This window comes from Cynoglossus semilaevis, chromosome 7 (genome assembly GCF_000523025.1).
Source record: "Cynoglossus semilaevis isolate Cse_v1.0 chromosome 7, Cse_v1.0, whole genome shotgun sequence".
Lineage (NCBI taxonomy): Eukaryota > Metazoa > Chordata > Actinopteri > Pleuronectiformes > Cynoglossidae > Cynoglossus > Cynoglossus semilaevis.
The window spans coordinates 3,541,358-3,564,478 of record NC_024313.1 but is presented as its reverse complement, the minus strand read 5'-3'; the positions used below and the strand labels follow the sequence as shown (position 1 = coordinate 3,564,478).

The 23,121-nt window shown below is 41.0% G+C and overlaps 2 protein-coding genes across 2 annotated transcripts; one reads left to right on the top strand and one right to left on the bottom strand.

Annotated features, from left to right (window-relative positions):
- The first annotated feature begins 4,580 nt into the window (after nucleotides 1-4,580).
- Nucleotides 4,581-6,505, top strand: LOC103380734 (NF-kappa-B inhibitor alpha-like). The gene is given in 6 exon segments (NM_001297585.1): nucleotides 4,581-4,810; nucleotides 5,380-5,485; nucleotides 5,617-5,821; nucleotides 5,920-6,008; nucleotides 6,104-6,370; nucleotides 6,476-6,505. Coding segments are annotated over 6 exon segments (927 nt in total).
- A 1,755-nt stretch (nucleotides 6,506-8,260) lies between these two features.
- Nucleotides 8,261-12,651, bottom strand: LOC103380733 (proteasome 20S subunit alpha 6). Its single transcript, XM_008312792.3, has 7 exons — nucleotides 12,468-12,651; nucleotides 11,786-11,880; nucleotides 11,126-11,207; nucleotides 10,595-10,750; nucleotides 9,356-9,534; nucleotides 9,113-9,207; nucleotides 8,261-8,531 (listed from the first exon to the last, which is right to left on the bottom strand). Exons 1-7 carry the CDS (start codon nucleotides 12,541-12,543, stop codon nucleotides 8,474-8,476), a joined length of 741 nt encoding a protein of 246 aa, XP_008311014.1. The 5' UTR covers nucleotides 12,544-12,651; the 3' UTR covers nucleotides 8,261-8,473.
- Between the last annotated feature and the right edge of the window lie 10,470 nt (nucleotides 12,652-23,121).

Below are 23,121 nucleotides of genomic sequence, written 5' to 3'. Positions count from 1 at the left end.
CAGATATATAACATGGGAAGGAGTCATTTGTATAATACACATTCTCCACACCGAGCCACACATTGTGAAAACTTCGAGTAGGTGTAGCAGAGGGAAATGTGGGCGAAGGATTGCTTTGTCACCGGACCTACGCTAGAGAAGGATGAATGGTAATGACGCGTGGTGAGAATGTCCACTGAATGATTACTGTAACAATTACTTTTACAACAGCAGTCGTCACAAACGACGTGCACACATCTGGGAAGCTGCGGCTATTTTTAGAAGGAAATAAAAAAAAGTTGCCTTCGTGACTAAGACGTTTACAGGAGCTTTGTTTCGGTCACAATTCAGTGCAAACGTACGAGATCAAATATAGATATAACATTTTTTTTTGTATGAATTTTTGCGAAAGGTCATTTTCATATAGAAGTACTGGCAATTGTACTTTTAAAAAAAAATCTAAAAAAAAAAAACAAGGTTCATTTTTTTTAATTTTTGAAACTGGGCGTTGCAAAGTTGCAGCAGACCAAACTCCACACTTTAGCTCTGACTAGACTCCTCCAGGCCTGGAGTGTACTATGACAAAAGATGACACATGCAGCACTGGACCCAAAATATCCAGTCAGATGAGTCGAAACTGAAGCCACATAAAACGCTGTGGCTATTTAAATGGTGTCTAGGGCTGAGGAAGGAGGAAAAAAGAAAGAGCCATAAACCCAAAGAACACCGTCCTCCTAGTTGTTGTTGTCCACTGTCATGTCTACAACCCTGTCATCTCGTACTATTTGGAGCGTGAAGCATTGAATTAAGAGCGATGAACCATTCCCGCCTCCTCAGACTGGCTGCCTCTGCAGCTCGAGTATTAAGTCGAAATTATAACGTCTGCTTTTAAGGGCTGTTAGATGAGGTCAGCTCCACACCTTGTTGGCTCCAGATTTCACACAGCATGACTTTGCTGATTTCCTAGTGGGAATTTGATTGTCAAATGTCCAGTTTTGCATTACTTTAAAATTCACCACCATTTTCATGGTTTTGATTTGTAAAAAATAGATATATTTTGAGTTGGGGCAAAACCTCCACCTGCCACCTTAAGGTTCTGGTTTTGATGCCATTAAAATCCAAAATAACCAGGTTTCCATGGTTACTGGTGTAAATCACTGAAGCGCTGACTACACGCGCTGAACGTGATTATCATGTGTTTTTGTGTGTTATCTTGTTTTATTGATTGTCAGGTCCAACAGTCAACACTGTTGTTTTTATATGTTGACCCGTAAATAATAAAGAAAACAGGAAACACACTGTGAAAAAACACAGGTGACCTGTGTTTTTCACACAAGTCCAATCAAAGCTAGCTTATTTGTCTTTGACCCAGATTCATAACTGGGTTAAATATTTGGCATCATAATAAACTTCCTTTTAGAAGAACTGGACTTTCTACCTTTTTCTGCCCTGGAGAAAGAATACAATGAATGGCAGGAAGGAGGGCAAAGGAAATGGAGAGATGGCGGAAAATGAGACGGAGAACCTGGAACAATCAAGGTCTGTGCATTACACATTGTAATGTGAATGATACAGCAGTTATAATTAACAGCATACTTTATATTGTGCCAAATATGAATTCCAATTACAGTCATAATTACTTTAATAACAGTGGGATTTCCTTTGGTGTTTTCTTTCCAAAGAAGTAGAGAGTAGAGCAGAGTTTCAACACCAAAAAAAAATTTTTCAAGTACAGTCATAAATGGTGGGGATTACTCATAGTTACTCAAGTCTCAGTATTTTTTTTAAATTCAGTTACTTTAATAGTGTGGATCACAAGTATTTCTTTTTCCGATCCTTACAATTTTGGAATCCAGAACTCGACGGTTCGGCCGGCCGAATTCAACCCGCAGGCCGCCATTTGATAATCACTGATATATGTTTACCATATAAAATGTAATAAGCATTACTATTGTTTTTTTAAACATTTTCAGTACTTTCACAGTACTCAAAATATTTAAATTCTTTTAATTTTATTATTACAGGAAAAAAACAAAAAACAAAACCCTGACAGCTAGGTGGCTGTAACGTTTCGCAACCTATCGGGTGAAGAAAGTGAATGAATCCTATGTCAGCTTTGGTTGGTCAGTTTCATGAGCTCACTGACAGGGCGTGATGCTCCCCGAGGCAATTACTGACTCAGACGCACAACGTGGTACTTTACAAACATGCAGACAGAGGGCAATATACGGGGCTTTTTGACATCACGGTGGCGTCAATGCTCTTTGAGCGGTTGGTTCCCCGGGCAACCAGAAGTAAACACGAGGCAAGTGGAGACAAGTGCACTTGCACAGATTTAGAGAGAGAGAGAGAGAGAGAGAGAGAAAGTTCCCAAAGAGTAAAAAAGTGGAAATACCAGCACTTGGACGTCTCAGTGATGTTATCTTTGTTATATAAGTACAGAGACACCAAAACACTGCAAGTACAGTTTGTACCCTGATGTGTCACTGTGATACTGAGCACGAATTAAGTATGTGTGGAATTCACAACAGATGGAAGTGGCTGAATGGGTAAAGGATGTGTGCTGATGTCACGGCCCCGCTGGGTGTGCGTCTGTTAGTCTTGTTTGTGTGTGTGTGTGTGTGTGTGTAAATCTCAGCTCCCCACAGAGGTGCGATGGCTTTACATACACCCTGGATACCGTTGCTGTGTTTTAACCAAGCCTTCTCTAACATGGTAAACACAAGGAATCCTGGGAATTTTTGTTTCTTAAATGTCAAGGGTGTGCAGACAGGTAGCTCTGTCACGCACTTCACCAGTGTGTTGTGAAACACCCAGGAATTTCCTCTGTTTTTATAACATGCCTCAAAGCAACAGAATAAAAAAAAACCTCATCTAATGAAGTTTGGGAAATATGGTTTTTTTGGAAAAAAAAATGTACCGGATTTGAACATTTGACCAAAAAAGTCACACACGTAGAGTTTGTATGTCTGCATGATTTAACGCAGTGTTTTCCAGGGCTGTGTTACAGCATGTGCAGTACTACTAGGGAGTCTCCTGAAACCTTGTTCTGTCTGATGCACAAATACACATGTCGGAGAGTTTTATCTATTTTAAATTTACACAAAAAAAAAAAAAAAATTCCCTGCAAATGCACATACAATTATTGACCGACCGTCACATTGGAATTTCAATCCAGAAGGATTTATATAGATTGTTATACTTATATATTATGACATTGTTGTCCAAAGTCTGGGTCACGACCCTCAGGTGGGTCGCAAGAGTTTTTTGGGTTTTTTTTGGGTCGTCTCGCATCATGTTACCCAGAAGTTTACGAATAATGAGTATCAACTTAAGTCGTGAAGGTTTGTGACTTTTAAAATATGGGTCCGCAGAAAACAAAACAAAAAAAGGGAAACATTGCATTATAATACTGGATATGAAAGTGTAGTTGGACATCTTCATGTACAAACACACTGGAACAGAAAAGGGTCTTCCCCAAAACTGTTACCACAAAAGTAAGATATTGTCAAATATGTCTCCTAGAATCTGAAGCATCAAGATCGAAAAAAAAAAAAAAAAATCTACACCCAAACATCTTTTACAATCAGACGTCAAAGGAAATTACTTAACACGTTGATGGTGTGCGGGTAACCATCAATGTCAACATACTGTGTCTGTAACTTTGTCTTTTTTGCAAAAAACAAATATTCACAGATGCATTAAGGGCCTGGAGTATATGTTTAGATTTAAGTTTTTATAGGAACATATTCACAGATGCATTAAGGGCCTGGAGATTTAAGTTTTTATAGGAACGGGTATAGATTTCAAACCAAGGTACAACAAAAACAACAAAACAAATGTAATTACTGTAGAATAGACCAGTGTTTTCTAAACTTTTTTTTTTGTGTTCTGGGGACCAATATTTTAAAAAGTCACAAACCTTTATTTATTTAACATTATTCGTATAACCTCTGGCGACACACCTGAGGGTCGCGACCCAGTGTTTGTGAAACAATGGAATCGGTTGATACTTGCGTTGCAAAAATGCGTTAATATTTGCATGAAAACCACAGCCTTCATAATAATCACATGATAACAGTATGTGGTCAATGGCGTAGGTGGGCTAAAGAGAAAATCAGAATAAACTTCCATTCAAGGGCTGATTCACATTCGGTCAAATTCGCCCAAAAGTGTGAATTGGAAAATGTGTGACAGTGCGTTGGTTAACCACCGTTCATGAAAGTCAAAAAGGAGAGATGATTTCCCCTATGCGAAAAGGGAATTCTTCAAGAGTCCGGTGGGCTTTCATTCATGCACATCACGTCTCTCATTGACTGAAATCAATCCAATCCCCAAACCTACATGACAGGTGTAAACTAGGTGTTGAAGAGGAAACTGCAAAGTTATCGGTGTGACTATGCAGATGGGGGGGATTTTCTCACAAAAGCACAGCTTCAGTGTGATTTCCCTTTGCTTTTTCTAAGATAAGTCAAGTGGAAATCCCCAGCCAGCGCTCCGCCCACAGTGAACACAAAAACCCAGCGCGCCTCCCTCTCGGCAACACTTTGCCCCCGACCTTTGGATAGAGACGCACGTCTTGCTTCTGCTTCATAGTCGACATGGACGTACACAGAGTGGCCAACACTCACCGACAAATGGATTATAACAGCATGGCACCCAAACACGGGAAAGCGCTGCCGTGCCAGGAGGACCGCTTCGACAGCGGCCTGGACTCCCTGAAGGAGGACGAGCTGGTCAGCGAGTTTGAGAACATTAAGGTGGAGGCGCACGATCCTGCACTGGATGAATACCTGCCGTGGAGAAGCGCAGTGACCGAGGATGGTGACACGTAAGTGGGATTTCATATTATTTTATATGCATTTTTTTATTTATATATATATATATATAAATTGATTATTATTATTTATTTTTTTGCGAAAATGTGCAAAAGTTGCAAAAAAAAATAAATAGGATTTTAGACGACATGCACGAACCGAAGCGTTTAAAAAAATGCTGCAAAAGTGCGCAGGAAAATGGCGGAAGTTGTAGGAAAACAAGTGGTCTTTAAAGTACGTGTAAATATGTGTGTGTGTGTGTGTGTGTGTGTGTGTTTGCGTGCAGCACAGTGTGTACTTTGGCTCAGACTGCAGTCTGGGCGGCGCTTCGGCGCGCGTTTGCGCGTTCAGGAAAGTCCCTGGCGCGTTGCCAGTAACTGATAAAGCATCAGATGTGTCAAGCCACAACTGGTGGAAATAACCCGACAAAACTCCATTCTTGCGAAACACTTCACTACTCAGGCTTTGTTCACTCATATTTGCTTGTGACCACTTCCTTTGTGCAGTTTTTGTATTTTTTTTTTTTGTTGTTGTTGTTGAAAAGTACATTTTTAAACTCACCCTACTACTCTCTTTCTCACAGGCCTCTCCACTTGGCCATCATTCACGAAGCCACCGACTATGCCCTCCAGATGATCAAGTTGTCCCACAATCACCCCTTCCTCAATCTCCAGAACCACCAGAGACAGGTAATGACCACACACAGGAAAAAAAAACAACTAATTTTTTCCTGCAGCTCAAACACCAGATGTCTTCATAACTAAATGTCCATTTAACACCCTCTCCTCCTCTTCCTCCTCCTCCTCCTCCTCCTCTGCAGACGGCACTTCATCTAGCAGTGATCACAGAGCAGCCTCAACTGGTGGAGAAACTACTGAAGGCCGGCTGTGACCCCCGGTTAGCCGACAACAGCGGGAACACGGCGCTCCACATCGCCTGCAAGCGAGGCTCCATGGCCTGCTTCGGTGTCATCACTCAGAACTGCCGACACCTGACGTCCATTTTGTCCTTCCCAAACTACAATGGTAGGCCATGGAAGAATACAAATCATTGACATTCCATATTATTTAAAAAAAAAAAAATTATAAGCCTTTAATTTTTCTAATTTAATTTATCTCCTCAGGACACAACTGTCTCCATCTGGCGTCTATCAATGGCTACCTTTCATTGGTGGAAAACCTCGTTAGGATGGGTGCCGACATTAATGCACAGGTAGGTGTCGCCAAATACACGGGAGGGGGACAAGATTTCAAAATAAAGCTCGAAATGAGTTGCAAGGGATTAACAAAGCTGTTCTGCTTCTGTAGGAACAGTGCAGCGGACGCACAGCCCTTCACCTGGCCGTCGACCTCCAGAACCCCGTACTGGTCAGTTGCCTTATCAACCTGGGCGCTGATGTGAACTGCCTAAACTACGGCGGCTTCACGCCGTACCACCTCACGTACGGGCGTCAGAACGAAGAAATCCGAGACGAGCTGTTCCAGCGGACGGCTCAGGAGCTGAGGGAGCTGCCCGAGAGCGAGACGGACGACAGTGACATGGAGGACCTGTCGGAGGACTTGTCGGAAGATGAGGTCAGTATCTCGTCCGTGACACTGTCGCACTAACGGCGCCGACTCAAGCCCGTGTTTGACCCCGGTTCCCTGACGTTTCCATTTTCTTCTTCTTCTTCTTCGCAGCTTTACGACGACATAAAGTTCGGAAAGTAAACGTAAAAACCATCCTTCCGCTGATGGACTCAAGTCACAGTGAAGCTGCTAATGGGTCGCCTAAGGCCCCGTCAAGTGAGGGACAAGTCAGTACCCACCCTGCCCATTCAGGTCCAAGCCCAAAGCACAGGTGCTGGTCCCTGGGATAACAAACATGAATGAAGAAGGCGTTCCAGGCTGGTTCACACCAGCCCGGGTCAAAGAACCACAAACCAGCAAGACCATGACCTCCATGTCTTAAATACTGTAAAAAAATGTGTATTGATGTGTAGATAACAGACGTGTAATATATTGTAAATGCAGAGATATTATTTTTGTACCTGTACATGCTGTATGTTGTGTGAATTTAAGCACTATTAACATAAAAAATCCTCAAAATAAAAGAAGTCTATGAATACAACGACCTCAAAATAAAAGAAGTCTATGAATACAATGACCTCGGATCAGCGTTGGGGTTTTTTGTTTTTTTTTCTCCTTCTGACTCTCGTCGCTGGCCTTTCCACACTTGTAAAACAAGCAAAATTTCTCATTTCCACAACGTGACCAGAACAGAGCAGTCATCACCCAGACTTGTGAAACAATCGGGGGCAAAACTCATAGCGTTCAGTTGCTTGGAACAGTCTGGGATTTCCTTGTTGAGGCGAGGTCACAGGTCTTTGAGTCACTCTGCAAAAGTCCCCGCACAGAACAAACGAAGCGTGATGTACCTAAATATCCTGCCTCGCCCTGGAGCTACTGTTCAACAGCAGATAGGAACTGGAACTGGGTACAAAACCAGAGGAAAGTTTTTCTGGAAGGAAGAAGACTTTTACAGATACGGGGGAAAAAAAAAAACAAAAAAAAGAAAAGTGCCAGAGAGATCTGACTACCGTGGAAATGAAACTAACTTTCAGATTGCTAGGTACGGCCCACTTCAACTTTATAATGTGTATTTACGAAGAAGCCAGTGCTTAATCAGGAGGACGATAGGGTTTAATAGCTGCAATTGTCCTCAGGGCTGTACTCTCAGAACTGAGAGGGATTTTCCAAGGAGCAAAGAGCAAGTTGTTGCTTCTGAAGGAAAAGCTCAACTTACACGGGGAATGTTGACATGAATAAGAACAAAAAATTCCCAACAAGCAGGAAAAAAAAAGAAAAGAAAGTCATACTTTGGTTTACCAGCAGGCATTTCACATTACGAAAGTGAGGCAACGCTGATGTGAGACTCATTTGGGATTATTGCTGATGATATCATTTGAGTTATTCCCCTTTCTTAAGATCCACTGTTAAAAGCACCGTTATTGAAACCCCCTTCACGTCAACAAAGTCACAAAACTCCACTGAACTCCATAAAAATGGACATTACCAAGATAAATCAAATTACAAATCTGTTTTTGTTTTATATACTGTGGCACAAATAATACATTTCATTTGACCTGTTGTGACCCCTGCCCTCCACAAGTCTTTGAACTACTCACCCTCAGCCTTCTGTGCTATGTCTAAAATAGTTAAATACAAAAAGATTCCCCAAGATGTGAAGAAAATGAGGTCAAATCTGTTGCACACCATTGACTGTGTTGTAAAATAACTTCTCACCAGCTCCTCAGGTGGAACCTGTGATTGTTTTATGGCTCTGAGAACCGCAACAGGAAGCAAAGAGAACTGTTCAGGTGCTCGGGCTTCACTTCCTTCTGCTGCTAAATTCGACTAACAGATAAAAAAAATAAACACCAGGAAGTATTTTCAGAATGAACAGAAAGTATATTCAAACAAAATACTATAAGGATTTTTTTTATTCTAACAACTCTATGTGGGTAGAAAACAAACAAACAGAAATATCAAGACAATTTATTTTACTCCAAAAAGTTTTTTTTATCATCGTTGAATGAAATAGTGGGATAAATGTACAGCAAACAAAGAAAAACACCGTTCTCCATCTGGGAAATTCATGCTCTAACTGAATCCAACTGGTGACAGGTCTTTGCTCGCTCAGTCCCGCTCTGCCAAGGCCATCAGGTGGGTATCTACCTCGGCCTCTGTTAGAATCCTGCAGAAAACAAGAAGACAAAAATCTTTACAACTGTCACGTCACAGCACTGATGTAAATTAACGGTTTTCTTGTGGCTTTCAATTTTAGTTTTTGTTTTGCCTGGTGTAGGAGGCGAGTGTGAACAGAGTTCTGTTCACCCAGTTAGGAATCTGTCAGGGAAGTCAACTCTCAAATATGAAATCTATTTCTCTGCATCACTTATTGTCTGAATGTGCACTTCTGCCAGTGAATTATGCGGAAGATATTTGCGAGCCGTCACGGCCCGGTGCCTTGCCCTCGTGTCAAGAGTGAAATCTACTTCTTGTGAAAAGTTCTTTCAGTTTTGGAATCTCCATTTCAGCTTTGCTTAAACAATGGTTTGATTTGAAAGTTGTTCATTTCTGAGAGTGGTTAAATCTGATTGAATCAAATATTACACTCAATGGAAAATGGGATAAAAATGTATTTCAATACTCTCCAATCAATCATTTATGTATATATATATATATATATATTTTAATCCCCAGAATTTGAATGCCACTGTTTTCACTTTCTCTACTGTCTTTATAATGAAACATCTTCAGCCACCTCTCCTTTACCTGAACTTAGGCTCCTGCAGTGTCACAACTCCCACCTCCAGCTCAGAGGGCTTGAAGTCAATGGAAAGAACAGTTGACAGACACGAAATTGCCGTCTGCAGAAAGAAAACGGAATGCAAGAGGAAAGAGGCCAGTGACAGGTTAGCAGGTCAAGGTAGGAAAGTATTTGCAACAATCCTTTTCGGGTTACCCTCATATTAAAGTTCATCTGCGGCGGCAGTGACGAAGAGTGACCCGACATACCTCGATTGTTTGTTCAAAGGTCCAATCCAGTTTCTTTTTCACTTTCTTCTCTAGAAAGCTGGTGGCTTCTGTCTGCTTGACTCCAGCGGCCGTGGCCTTGAAGCCACAGTAGTAGCCTGCTGGGTCGCACTTGTACACCTGTGGTCCATACTCTTCATCGACGCTGATCACAATCATACCTGCGGGAGCAAAGCGACGGTCAAACCAAGGGTCAGTTCAGCATTGGTGATTAAAAACAAAAGTAAAGAAAATACTGATGATGTCCATCACAAATGAGGTCCATGATTAGTTATGGTTGGTTAGCCAACAAACAGCAAAAACTCAAAACATCCCATTATCATATTATAAACACAGTAATACCTCGAGATTCGAGCATAATCTGTTCCAGGACCGAGCTCGTAACTCGAGGTGCTCGTATCTCAAATCATTTTTTCCCACAAATTCTAAAAGAAACCCTCCCTTTATTAGTGCTAATAACAATGGAAAAAAACATTTTTTTATTTGCTATAGAGACATACGCACACCCAAAAAAATTGTATCATATTATAAACACAGTAATACCTCAAGATTCGAGCATAATCTGTTCCAGGACCGAGCTCGTAACTCGAGGTGCTCGTATCTCAAATCATTTTTTCCCACAAATTCTAAAAGAAACCCTCCCTTTATTAGTGCTAATAACAATGGAAAAAAACATTTTTTTATTTGCTATAGAGACATACGCACACCCAAAAAAATTGTAGTATATAAGGATTCCTGCGATATAAAATAAAATGTGGTTTTAATTCTAGAGTTCTTACCTTCGAGACAGACGATACAGTAGCGGCTAATGGCGGCACGTGCGGAGGAGGAGGAGGAAGAGAGTTGGCCCGTACGTAGACACTTGATTCCGTAGCGTACCTTACATGTTACAACTTAGCCTACGTAGTTTTTCCGGAGGTCGACGAAGGCGTGAAGTGAACGAGCGAGGCGGTGTGGGCTGCTCCGAGTGCTCGGCCACCTAGTCTGTTAGCATGCTCGTATCTCAAATCTTTAATCGTATCTCAACGCAAAAATTTGATCGAAGGCTTGCTCGTATCTCGGAATGCGCGTATGTCGGGACGCTCGTATCTCAAGGTATTACTGTATCTAGAATATTTCAAAAGCTTGGCTATAAATTGATGATGTGGATCAACATGTCTGATGAATCAAAAAGACTACAACAATTGTCAAAAACTGAGTGTTTCAATGAATGATACAGACAGCACCCCAGCGGTCGCTTGTCTGCATTCTGTGTGTAGACCTGTGAGATGTCAGCAATCCTCTTGCACAGCATGTCCACTGGGATCTCATAACCATACTTGTACTTCCAGTTGGCCGCCTCGTAACGGGCTCGCTGCACTTGAGACCTGCTGTCGGCTGCAAGAGGCCACGACACAACGAAGGGAGTGAAAGAGGAAAAAGCGTCACATATACATCCAAACATCTCACAATGGTGTTATTTAGTCACTATTTTCCAATTGGCACTGTGCTTCATTCAATAAGGCATTGAACTGATATCTGAAATCACAAGACTGTTCTAAAAGAGGACTTGTAGACTAACAGGGAATTCATTCAAAAGTACTTCCAAATCAAGTTGGGAGTATTTTGTTTTGGGGCTTTATTTTGCAAATATGGCATGTAATTATATAGATTTTCCATTTCTTTAAACATTAGACTATATTCCAAGGTTTAATAATCCATATGTTTTAAAACAGACATTTAGATAAAACAATTTGAAGGAAATTTTTTTACCTGTCATCCCAGACATTACACATCCAATATTATCTGTTATTCTAAAAAGGTGGGTCACTGTGGAAGCATCCAGGAGCTTGTCCTATAAAAAGAAAGAAAAAGAAAGCCAGTTATTACATTATAATTTCAAGTTAGGACTTATTCCTTAAAATTTAATTTTTCTTCTACTGAGTAGAAGTACTTTAGTGCATAAAAATGGAACTGGCACAATTACATAACTCATGACAGAACATATAATTGAAATTTCACCTTTGTTAAGTCCAAAAATATTTAAAAAAAAAACCCAGAACATTGGAAAGTTTTAAACACACATCTAAATAAAAGAAGAACTCCACTGGTCAAATTAATACATGATTTTATTGTCACACATGTAATTAATTGCTGTATTGTTCATAAAAAAGCTCCACATTTCTTAATGTTTGGATGACAACTGTTGGTTTCTTTATTTTAGTTTAAAAAAACATGAAATACAAGACACTGGTTTCTGCAACTTTCACTTATGAACAATTCAAACTGGTCCAGAAAACAGTGATTACTTTGAAAATATGACGTTTTTCTACATTAGTATAGAGGGGTATTTGAAACTATTGCGACATGTGAATTATGTAAACATAGAGCATCACCAGTGTCAATCACTGCAGGACAACAACAACAACTCACCGGTACTTTTTTCTGTGTGACAACGACCGCACAGTCTTTCCCCCTGACTGCTACTGACGTGAGCCCACCTTGGTTTATGGCCTTGAAAGCATATTCTGCAAAGATGTAAAAATACAGTCAAAAGTTTGCAATAAACGAACAAATTAAAATATTACACAATATAAACTTTTGTTCAAATTAAAAATGCACTCTAAAAAAATAACAACGGTTTAACTATGAACAATGTAAATAAGGCTATTTTAGCATCTATTTCAACGTGCAAATGGCTTTCGTCATATCACGAAAACACGGACCAAATGTTGAAACGATGACAACGGTTTAGTTAAATTACTGACTTTAAAAACTTTCGTAAACATAATATTTTGCCGGAATGGCAAGTTGACACTTGAGGCAATGAATCAGCTTGCTTTATTGTAATGCTAAGCGTGCTAACGATCAGGCTAGCAGGGTTTGTTTTTTGATATCATTCAGAGTGTTAAAGCTGACAAACAATGGGCATAAAATAACCATCGAAATGACACCAAAAATACTTTTGTGGTTCAATATTACACCAGTTTTAATTTTGCGAGGAGAAATGTATATAGCTATTAGCCCAGCTAACCGAACCATGACAGGGCATTTAGCTAGCTAGCATCAAGTGAGCCGAAGCCCGGCTTTTGTGCAAACACGTTCAAATACTGACCGACTTGATAGAGTCTTCCTTCTGGAGAGAAGATTGTGATGTGTCGATCAAACCCTGCACTGGAGCCACGAGACATTTTTAACAATGAACTTAGCTAATACGTTCGCAATGAATTTGCTAAACAGATCCAACTACATGCACATACATCCACCCGGAAGTTTAACTGAAGCCACAGATGTTTTTCCGGTGTAAGAGGCCTGCCTCCTTTTACTGTAGAGAACGATGTTTTATAATATTCTTTATCATTATGCATATAATAAATAAAAATATAAATTGCAATACCTCTCAGAAATCATGACATAAATAAATGTTACACCAAATTGACTAAAACAAACAAGCTCACAATCAACAGTATTTGCATGTGTTACTCCAATAATACAGTATATATTTCACATGTAATATATAAGATTTAGGATGGGAGGATGCCCGGTAATTTATTGACTGACTACTTTATTTGCAGGGCCTTTTTGTTTGTGGTTGTGCATGCGTGACTCTAGATGGTGGCGAGGCAGTGTCGGGGGCATAAGTCGAGTAGAGGTGGGAGGTGAATCTGACAGACGGGGGCGGTTGAGGAAAGGAAAGTCCCAGGTTGCAGGTTCAAGCATATGGTGCATGTGGTAGTTTAAGGTTATCAGCAAAACTCTCCTACTGTGGGTTTATGTTGCGCGCTAAACCAACATCGCAGCCTCAGAAGCTCCTGATACAAGTAAAATAGGGGGTAAATGGAAACCACAATACCTGCTTTCTGCCACAAATAAAATATATAAACATATATAAACAGGAAACGTTAAAACTTTAAAGAGATACCTAGGCCATACAGGGTTTTACTGTATGTATATAAAAAAGGATACATTGGTTATTATGTTACTATTCTTGCTTGTTAAAAACTCACTTAATTAAAAATACCGTGAGAAACAGAAAAGTTGTAAAAACAAATCTCTAACTGTCTATAAAAAAAAACAGAAAAGTTGTAAAAACAAATCTCTAATGACAACTGTCTATAAAAAAAAATAACTCAATCTTTAAATGGAACGTGAGTTTTTTGGGGTTTTTTTTTCTCTCCCCATATCAGAAGTAAAAACAAACAAAACGGTTGCTATGCAGGGCTTTTCATTTCCTTGTTCCTCAAAAATCCTACAAATATACATTAGTCCTCCTGGGATTTTTTGATTTGTCACATTTACTGAATGGTAGACGTTTGTTTCCTCTTTTTTATAAATTTCAAAACAAACATTTACAAGTTGCGACACTGTTCATGAGAATGTTAGAGCTTTTTTTTCTTTTTTCTTTCAATGTCAACAGCAGAACGTCTCCCTCATAGAAGAAGTAAAGGTATGCAGTACACAGTATTGTATGAAATATTTGGAAACGTTTATTTAAAATAAAGAGTCAAAATGAAAAGTTCCTGGATTACAACACACTTTGCACCAGAATGTTTGACACTTTCCGACACGAGAAGTTTCACCTACTAAGTTAGTAGACCCCCCCCCACCACCAACACTACCCACAGAAGCCCCTCTGTGTTGCTGCAGAACCTCCCACTTTCCTGTCCTCTTAACCATAGAGCGTTTTTTTTTTAATCATTTTTTTTGTCAGCTTTGGAGCGTGTCTTATTAAAACTCTTTGCTCACCGTATTCACTTATGAAATCAAAAAAAGACCCCCGCCCGCAGATCTGAGAGCAGAAATGTGGGATTAGTCTTCTGATGGTGGTAGGGGGATCTCCACCATGTATGAAACTCTTTTTCACATTGTGAAGCCGCAGACTGTCTAATGTTTTCCAAGCACAAAAGTTCAGTTGTTAGGCAATGAGGGGGGAAACATTAAAGTAAGACCTGCTGCTTATTCAAACCCACGGAACCTTAAGGACACAATGTGTTTATTACAAACTCAAATGCAAAATTTCCCCAAATAAAAATCAGTTGGATATAAATATAACCCTCGGAAGAAGGGTCGTGAAAATCCCGTTTTTATTTTTGTTTTTTGTGAGAATATGATAACAGTGTTTACACCTCGTCTTGAGCAGAACGATGCACTGTGATTAGAGTTTGATAAGGCAGCGCGTGTGGTGAGGTGGCTTGCACGATCACTTCCTATCCCCTCGGACGTCTTCTTGTAAATTTGTCGTTCTTCGAAAAAGCAAGTGGCGTCACTTCACAAGAAACGAGGTAGTGTTGTTAAATACATTCCATTAAACAAGGCATGCTTTAAAGTGAGACATGCTAATCGCGACTTTTGGATACAAATCTGGGGCAGTTACATAACAAGGTAACCACCCTGATCACAGTGAGTGTTTCTGAAAAGAACCGGTGATACTGGAAGTACGACTACACTGTTTGGTAATCATTTCGTAGAGTTAGAGTAGACATATATATATATAATACTGCAAAACATTCTCTCATTTGATCTTATATATAAAATACATATGAAAAGTTGCCTCTAGGAGGCGTTAAAGAGAATGTTGTGAACAACCCCTCACCCCATTAGACTAAAGTTTATTTCAGGTGATTGCAGATGTGGTGGGGTGAGTTCAGTTGGGGTATTTGTGGTCAAAGCCCTGGGGTTTGATGACACACGTATGCTTGTACGGATACAATATAATTCTGCGCATGCAGCAGCTTAACGCAACACAAAAATACCAGTATGAATAAGAAACCTCATGACTGGACGTCGGAGTAGGCGGTGAGATCAATACCTATTTTGGAGGTAACAGCTAACAGCTAACTTCGACTGATTACTCTGGTCCCTAAATATCACCACAAAGCTCGTCTGTTGGACACTGAGATCAAATTAGGTTCCATGACCAACCCTGTAAAGACTGACATAAAAAAAAAAACAACAGAAAATTCTACATTTTTGGAACTGACGTCTGTATGAAATATTACAACAAACATTGTATTTGCATTGCATTTAAAAACTCATCGTCCCATGTCGGCTAAGAGCAGCTGGGCTCGGTGTTCAAAATAAGGGGCAGAATTTAACCTTAGCATAATATAATATCAGAACGGGGACATGGGACAAAAACAACCTCAAACATGTCTCACCAAGCTTTACCACAGGGCAGCAGGAAACCCAAAACCTCTTCTCCTTCTTCTTTAAAAAAAAAATTCTCAGTTGTTCTAATGTTGGGAACCTGACGGTGTTTCTGAGCAAACAGCAACGTGCAGATTGAGACAGGCCTTAACTATCAGGTTCTTCTGGTGTGCTTCATACCTGGATCACTCTATCATCCTCTGCCTCATGCTGCCATCATCATACCGCAGCAGTCTGCAGTCTGCCAGACATGAGGAGAAGGTGGTGGGCGGGCTGTGGACCTTTGGTCTTGAGTGTATGAAGACATCCGTTGTGGTTTTTGTTCTCAAATAAAAAAAAAAAAAGAAAGAAAAAAAAAGAGCTCTTTACACAACACTGTCAAAACAACTGCAATTGAGCTGTGACTGTTTACAAAAACATATTTATTTAAAAATAAAATATCGTTGTTTTTATGAAGGCTCCATTTCGTTCACCAGGTAAAGCTTTCAAATATTAAACCACAAAAAAAAAAAAAAGTTGTGCTCAGCGACATGTCCAAACATCCACTGCCTTGAAGGAAAACGATCTCCTCCTGTTGGGCCGTGGGAAATTCTGCGCCTCGTGCCTACGCTTTGTGTGCAAGCGCTGCTTCTCTGCGTCTACGTGATCCTCAATTAACGGCATATATTTCGTTTCAGACTTTAACGGTAACTGCAGGGATTAACTGGCCTGAGTGGGTGAGAACTGGTGTCTGGTGTGCATTGAATCTTTACGTCCTGATTTTAATAGCTGGCTGTAAAACAAAAAAAAAAACAACTAAAGAAATGATATATTTTAATGTATTAAAAAAAAAAACCTAGACAGGATAAAAGTTTCCTCTCACAAAAGGCTTGACTGCTGGAAAAGCTGGAAAAGTCATCTACCAATTAACTGTATGGTCGCCCTGCGGCGGCTGAAGAGGTGAGGTAACACCCTGCTGCTGTGCACCAGCGGCGGCCTCTCTGTGCAGCACTAGCAGCAGCAGTCGAACCAGTTGCACATCGCACCGTGGTGAAGGACGCAAATATGTGTGCAACAAAGCAACACTGCTGTTACTAAATGTTGGGCAATACATATACTGGAGATGACTGTACTTGTGGTATGGAGGGAAGAAAACCTCCGAAACATCCAAGTCACATCCAAGTCACATCCAAGTCACGTGACGTGACTCATGGTTTGTGTTTTTTGTTTTTTTTGCACGCCATATTGTACGCCTATAAAAATCCCCCTTTTCACAAAGTAATGTATTCATTAATAGAGTGTCCACTTTATCTACACATGGAAAACGTGCTCTCATCTTTCTCATTTGGTTATGTTAGATCGTCAACGGGATTGTAATAAATAAGCACATTGGGCTGTGAGGTCATCACATGGAATGCTAGGGGAATTTGGACAGAGAAAAACGCTTTTTTTTTACTTTTTAGTGTTCCTGAAATTGTATACTTGATGCTGCTCCCGATGCTATTTTGCGTTGCGGCAAAAAACACCGATTCTGTTACAAGATGTCATTTTTGAAAATGAGGATTTTTTAGAACCTGAATTTTCTTTTCTCCTTGAGCCTCCGAGTCACTTCCTCCTGGTCTCTTCCTCTTGTGGCCCGTCTGTTCTTTCACGCTCACATTACCGAAGATATTTTGCTCCCAGGCCTTTTTTTTTGGGGGGGGGGAGGGGAGATATATGCTTTCATGCAATTATTACCCCCCACCCCAAGTCTACAAAGATTTATTACTCGCTTGAAGTGTTCAAAAACTGGCCCGCAACTGTAAATTTGACTTTCATTTCAGCAGTGAGATGCTATGAAAACACAGGAATGCGCTCACTGGGAGCTTCTAGAGTGGAATTTTTGCTGGGAATTTCCCACCGCTGTGTGTTCGCGCACGCGCGCTGAGAGCCTGCAGCGCGGAGCCTGTTGTCCCTGTGCGAGGATAAACAAGTGACTCAGGTGCACGGCTGCGCTCGAAGGAACGAGAAGGAAAACAAACAGGTGGCAAAAATACATTTGTTGACCGTTGGATGTCTTTAATCAGTGGCGTCTGAGTCAGACGATAATCAGGACTTGGCAGTAAAACGATGTGTGACCTGGTAGATGTGCTTGAGTTACAACCTGGCACAGTACATGTTGTACTCACCAACCTGCAGGAACACTATATCAGGTTTCCTCTTCGGTGTATTTGGGATAATTGCCGTCGAGTTAATGATGATGTTTTAAATTCATTCACTCCACGCAGAGGCGAAATCCACTGTGCACACCACCGACTGCTCCACTGTGTAAGTGCAGTTCTGCAGGAGCGTTGGACTGCTGCTGACCTCCAGTAGCACTGTTACTCCGCAGCTGCAGCTTTCCCTCATGAAATCCCCCAAAACTTTCCCCCTCCGCCAAGTCTGTCCCTCCAGCTGCCAAGATAATGGTCTTTTCAGGTCTCCAAGACACACTTAACTCAACGCGTGTTGCCATAGCTGGTAAGCTGGCCGCCGGTCCAGTAGTAGTTTACATGTGTTCCACCTAATGGCTTTTCCAGGGGAGAGCGCAGGGCAGTGTTATGAAGATGACACACACGGAGAGCTCAGTGTATGGAGCAGAGGGTTGGGGGGGTGTGGAGGGGGGAGAGGGGGTGCTTTCTGGCCCCAGATGTGTGCGGTAGCAGGCAGCCAGGCGCACATCTGTAATTGTTTCAACTTACTGGGGGAATTCCTCTCTCACTGTGCGTCTCCCTGTATTTAGCAGGGCTACGTCCTCAACTCAGGACAATGAGCTGCCTGACTAACTCCCTCTGTTCTTCCTCCTTAAATTTCCCTCTGTGTCACGCGCTGCCTCCCCCCGCAGACAGGCGGACGGACAAACAAGCAGGTCTGGTAACGACATCAGACGGCAAAGGATCTGGTTCTTTCTTTTTCAAGAGTACTTCCAGTAAATAAAACCGAACCAGACAGACGTAGCAAGCACCTAGCTCGATACCATGGCGTGACTGAGACGAAACAGGGAGAATGCAACAATTTCGGCCGCAAATGTTCCACCAAGGCGGCGGACAAAAGACAGGCCGAGTTTGTTTAAAAAGGGGAAGAAGCTATTTCAGCGGCCAGCGGGATAAATTTAACAAAAGGACTAAAAATACCCATTGTTTTTGCTGCTGCGTGGGTCGGCCACAGCACAACAAAAGTAGGGAGTTTCCTCTCGTGCAGGATGTCAGGAGATTTCCTTGTTTACAGGCCGAGTGGCTCTGATTGACATTTGATCTGAGCCAAGACGCTGCTCCGCGCGGAACTTTCCCATACCTAGAGTTCTTTGTACGTACTTTCATTTCTCCTAATATTCAAATGACATGCTCGGTGACTTCTTCAAATAGCTAGCCTGAGCGCATTGTCCTCGTGCAGGCGTTGTCTTCACACTGTGCCTCCAGCTGGCGTGTTTTATTACCACCTGACTCACACCTTGTTATGTGAGGCATGCGCTCCAGAAACGTACATGTACCTTGGTCTAACCATGCTTATCATCACTATTACGTGGATATGAATATTTCTAACCTTTAGCCGCCTTTCTTTCTGTTCTCCTTTTAATCGTAGATAAAAAAAAACACCGAACTATGTGGTCGGACTCGTATCAATCTGCATTTTAATATTAGCGCTTCAACATCTTCTCTTCAGAAGCCTGTTTTTAGTCCTGTACGGGGACATTTCTTTTCCTTCATGATTTCAAAACATTCCTTTTCATTCACACCTCAGTCTGGGCGTCAGCAGTCTGAGCTGGACGTCACAGATGTTCCGATGCTAAAAACGAACAATGTCGCCAGGGCGTTTATAAATAAAACGAACAGATTAGATAACTCTACATGAATAACCCCAAGTGCCGTCCATTTGGTCCTGCTGTGTCTGAATTAAAAAAAATTAGGACAGTTTAAAAAAAGCCCACGGAGCTGAGTCTGTGTCCACAGACAACCGCAGCTCAGAGCTCTGTGTCAGCGGCCGAGCTGAGGGCTGACATTTTCACTGCTTCCTTGTTTCAAACCTTTGAACGCACTCTTCACTGCTCATATGACCTGAGAGCATGAGTGACAGATGGGGAGGAAAGTACCTAAAGTCTACATTTGGACGTTGCTGGAACCACACTCCACCCATGTAGGGGCTTTATTCTGCAGTGGGATGTTTCGCTCTGTGCTTTGACCAGTAGTATTATAAGCCCAGAGCTGGAGCGGGCCTCCACCCTGCAAAACTAAACACCCACTGATCTGTCAGTATTTTTGAGACAAATTTAGAAGCCAAAATAATCAAAGTCACGGCTACCGGTTCCAAGTGGAATTAATGTTTGAATTGTTGCAGCAGTGAGTCAAACCTGTAGAATTCGTAAGAGTCAACATTGAGGCCACATCACGTTCAGTTTTGTTCTCCGTATGACATTCTTTGGGCATTTTCTAAAGCTTTTTGTATTATTAATTTTTTGATTTTACCTTATTAAAAAAACATTTAGTTTTTTTTTTTTAATATACGAGGTACCTCAGCAGTGAAGTCACCGCTTCCTGCATCTGTCTGGTTTTTAAATATCACTCAAAAAAAAAAAATCCAATTCATTCAGCTGAGGGACTTTTCTATCTCATTACTTCCTTCAGAAATGACTCATGTCGGGCTGCAGAGAAAGCCAGACACGGTGATTAGAGATAGTGCCGTGTCCACTGGTTAATATGTGACAGACAGGAGTTCTAGTCATGTGGCAGTCCCAATGGAAACCTTGATAAAGACGAGGCACTAACACGAATCCAGGAACTGTCATTTACTGGACGCACCTGGACGTAAAACCTGCACAGTTTCGCTTACGCGGAAGGCTGCACCGAATTCTTCTTTTCCTGTCTTAGGTTCATTGCTGTATTAATTGCAGTTATTATTATTCACTTAGAAGATTCAGCACAAAGTCATGGTGCACCACCCACCCTCGTCTGCCAAGACCAAGCCTTAGGCGGATGCTCCTTTAATGCTTATGATTGAGAAGTCTTGCCAGATTTGAAATGACATTTTTGTCCTGTGATTCAGACTTTGATTTCTAAATCAGTTTATGTTTCGGACATGTACATATATACATATATATGTATATATGTATATGCATAGTCTATATACATACAGTATACTGTATACGTATAAGCATACATACATATGTATATATGTATATGTCTCAAATGTATATATGCACAAATATATGTATATATATACTTTATATGTATATATATGCAAATATACATATATTTGTATAAGCATATATACAGTACATATGTATATGTATGTCTCAAACGTATATATGCACACGTTATATATACTTTATATGTATATATGTGCATACATATATACATGTATTCTATATATGCAGTAAATAATAATAATTATTATAGTAATAATCATATATTTACAGGGAATGTTAGCGCTAGTAGTATGTAATGATGTATGGATATATGTAAGTTAATGTAATGCTGGGCTTAATACTTAACATCAGTTTGCTTAATTTCCATCTCACCTAAAGCATGCACATTATTGGTTCTTCTGTTGTCAAAAAAAAAAAAAAAAAAAATTCAAACACTTTCATGCCTATTTAACGGAGCCTTATTTTTTCATATATTTTCTTTTGCCAAGAAAAGCATGTTGCTCCGAGCACAAACAGCTGGAGGATACGCTTTCAGAGCCTGTTGATATCAAGGCATCCACCTGCAGTGGTGAGCAGCTCGAGCAGACAGAAGTCGACCTGCGCCAGGGACTTTCCATGCTCCTGTGTTAAGAGTGCATGTGCATGAACATGTGAGTGTCAAGAGCTGTTTTGACAATCAGGTGCACGCGTCTGCATCTGGGTGTGTGCACGCGTGTCCGGGTGTGTAAAGGGCACCGTATGCAGATAGACAAGGTGTGAGTGAGTGAGCGTAACCCCATTAAATATGCACAGGTCGTTTTGCAGTCATATATGTCAAAATGCACTCAGGGTGTTTTTAGAGCTTGCAAATGTAGGTTTGCAAATTAAAAATGAAACAAGGCATCATTTCAAGATGAAATGCTGTTTTGGAATACATGCATTGAAATGATTCAAAGATTTAAAGCTGAACATATCAATATTATCAATCATAAATCAAACAAGTAGGAAGCACGCAGCCCACAACAAAGCCAGCGCTCTCCAGTGCCTCCCATGTGGCAAATGCAAATGCGAAAAAAAATAACAATTCCCATCATTCCAGTGTCACTTTTAGCTGCAGGGCCACGGTCTCAAAAGACAGACACGCTGCCTGTGTTTTGAAGCTGCAGCCCATGGAGGAAGTGTAAAGCCAAGGGGGTAAAGACAGGAGGCCAAGCAGGGTTGGAAATCCCCTTCCCTTAGCGAGACACACACACACACACACACACAGGGCCCATGCAGCAGAGGCCCACATCAAAGGGGCTGCTGCTCTTCTCACTAGCCTTCCTCCCTCTCTCTGTGTCTACCTATATGTCTCACTGTCTGTCTGTACCTTTAACACCTCTGCCTCCATTTACATTTTTAGATTTTCACACAGCACACCAGCTTCAGCAGTCGGCTGCTGAGTGCAGCCAGTCAAATATATATATATATATAATATTAAGCTTGCTTATAAATCACTCCTGAACGTTCCTGCCAAACTGGTCTCCCCAGAACACTTTACACGTTCTGCCGCCACCACTCACGCTTAAAGCCTTGAACAATGTCAGGTATGTTTGAGCCGAGTGACTGCACGAAGGAGCCACCAGCGTTACATAAAGTTTAAAGCAATGTTTTGAAGGGCTTTAGCACCTGCACAGGCATGTGTGCACACACACACACACATGCATGGCTGCACAAGTAGATACTTAGTCACAAGAAATGGCATTGTGAATAATCAACGGTGGATTTTCCCTGCTAATCACAGCCTGTCTGATGACTGCTGAATGCCTCATGTCCTCCAGGAGAGACACTTTACAATCATAAAGACACTTCACTCTTCCACTCTTTTTTTTTTCTTATTATATTCTGAATAATAAGGAACATTTTTCTTAGATCATAGCTCTCTAGGCAACAATAAGACTTTTGTTTTTTTTTAGGATGTAAACATCCTATTTTTTTAAAATATCAATTAAAGAAATATATTTTTTTTATTACACAATAACGTACTATTTTTTGTGTGTCATTTATTTTTCATGTCATCCTGACATATTTATATATTTTGGTAAAGCACCAAATTAACCCTAGCTACTCTTTTCTATCAAGAACAGTACTACCTTCTAGTGGAGAGAATGGGAACTACATCAAAACGAGATTAGGATGAGACAAAAATGCAAAGAGAAGATGGGCCACTGGATTGTTTTACTATTCTAAGCACTTCTACGTTCACTTCCATGTTCTGACTATTTCATACACAAGTAACAGCGAGGGACGAAACTGCGTGGCGTGTTATTTGTGACCGCTGAAACCCAGTCTGACCCAAGAATGCTGACATTGTGTCGAGCAGGCAGCGTCTCTGACCTCAGTCCGGTCTGCCAACCCAACACGACACCACAACACAAGACGTTTTGTTGCTCATGTCGGCCACAGAAAACCGCTCGGATGACTCAAAGAAATATTAACCATTTTGTTTTGCTCCCCCCCGCCC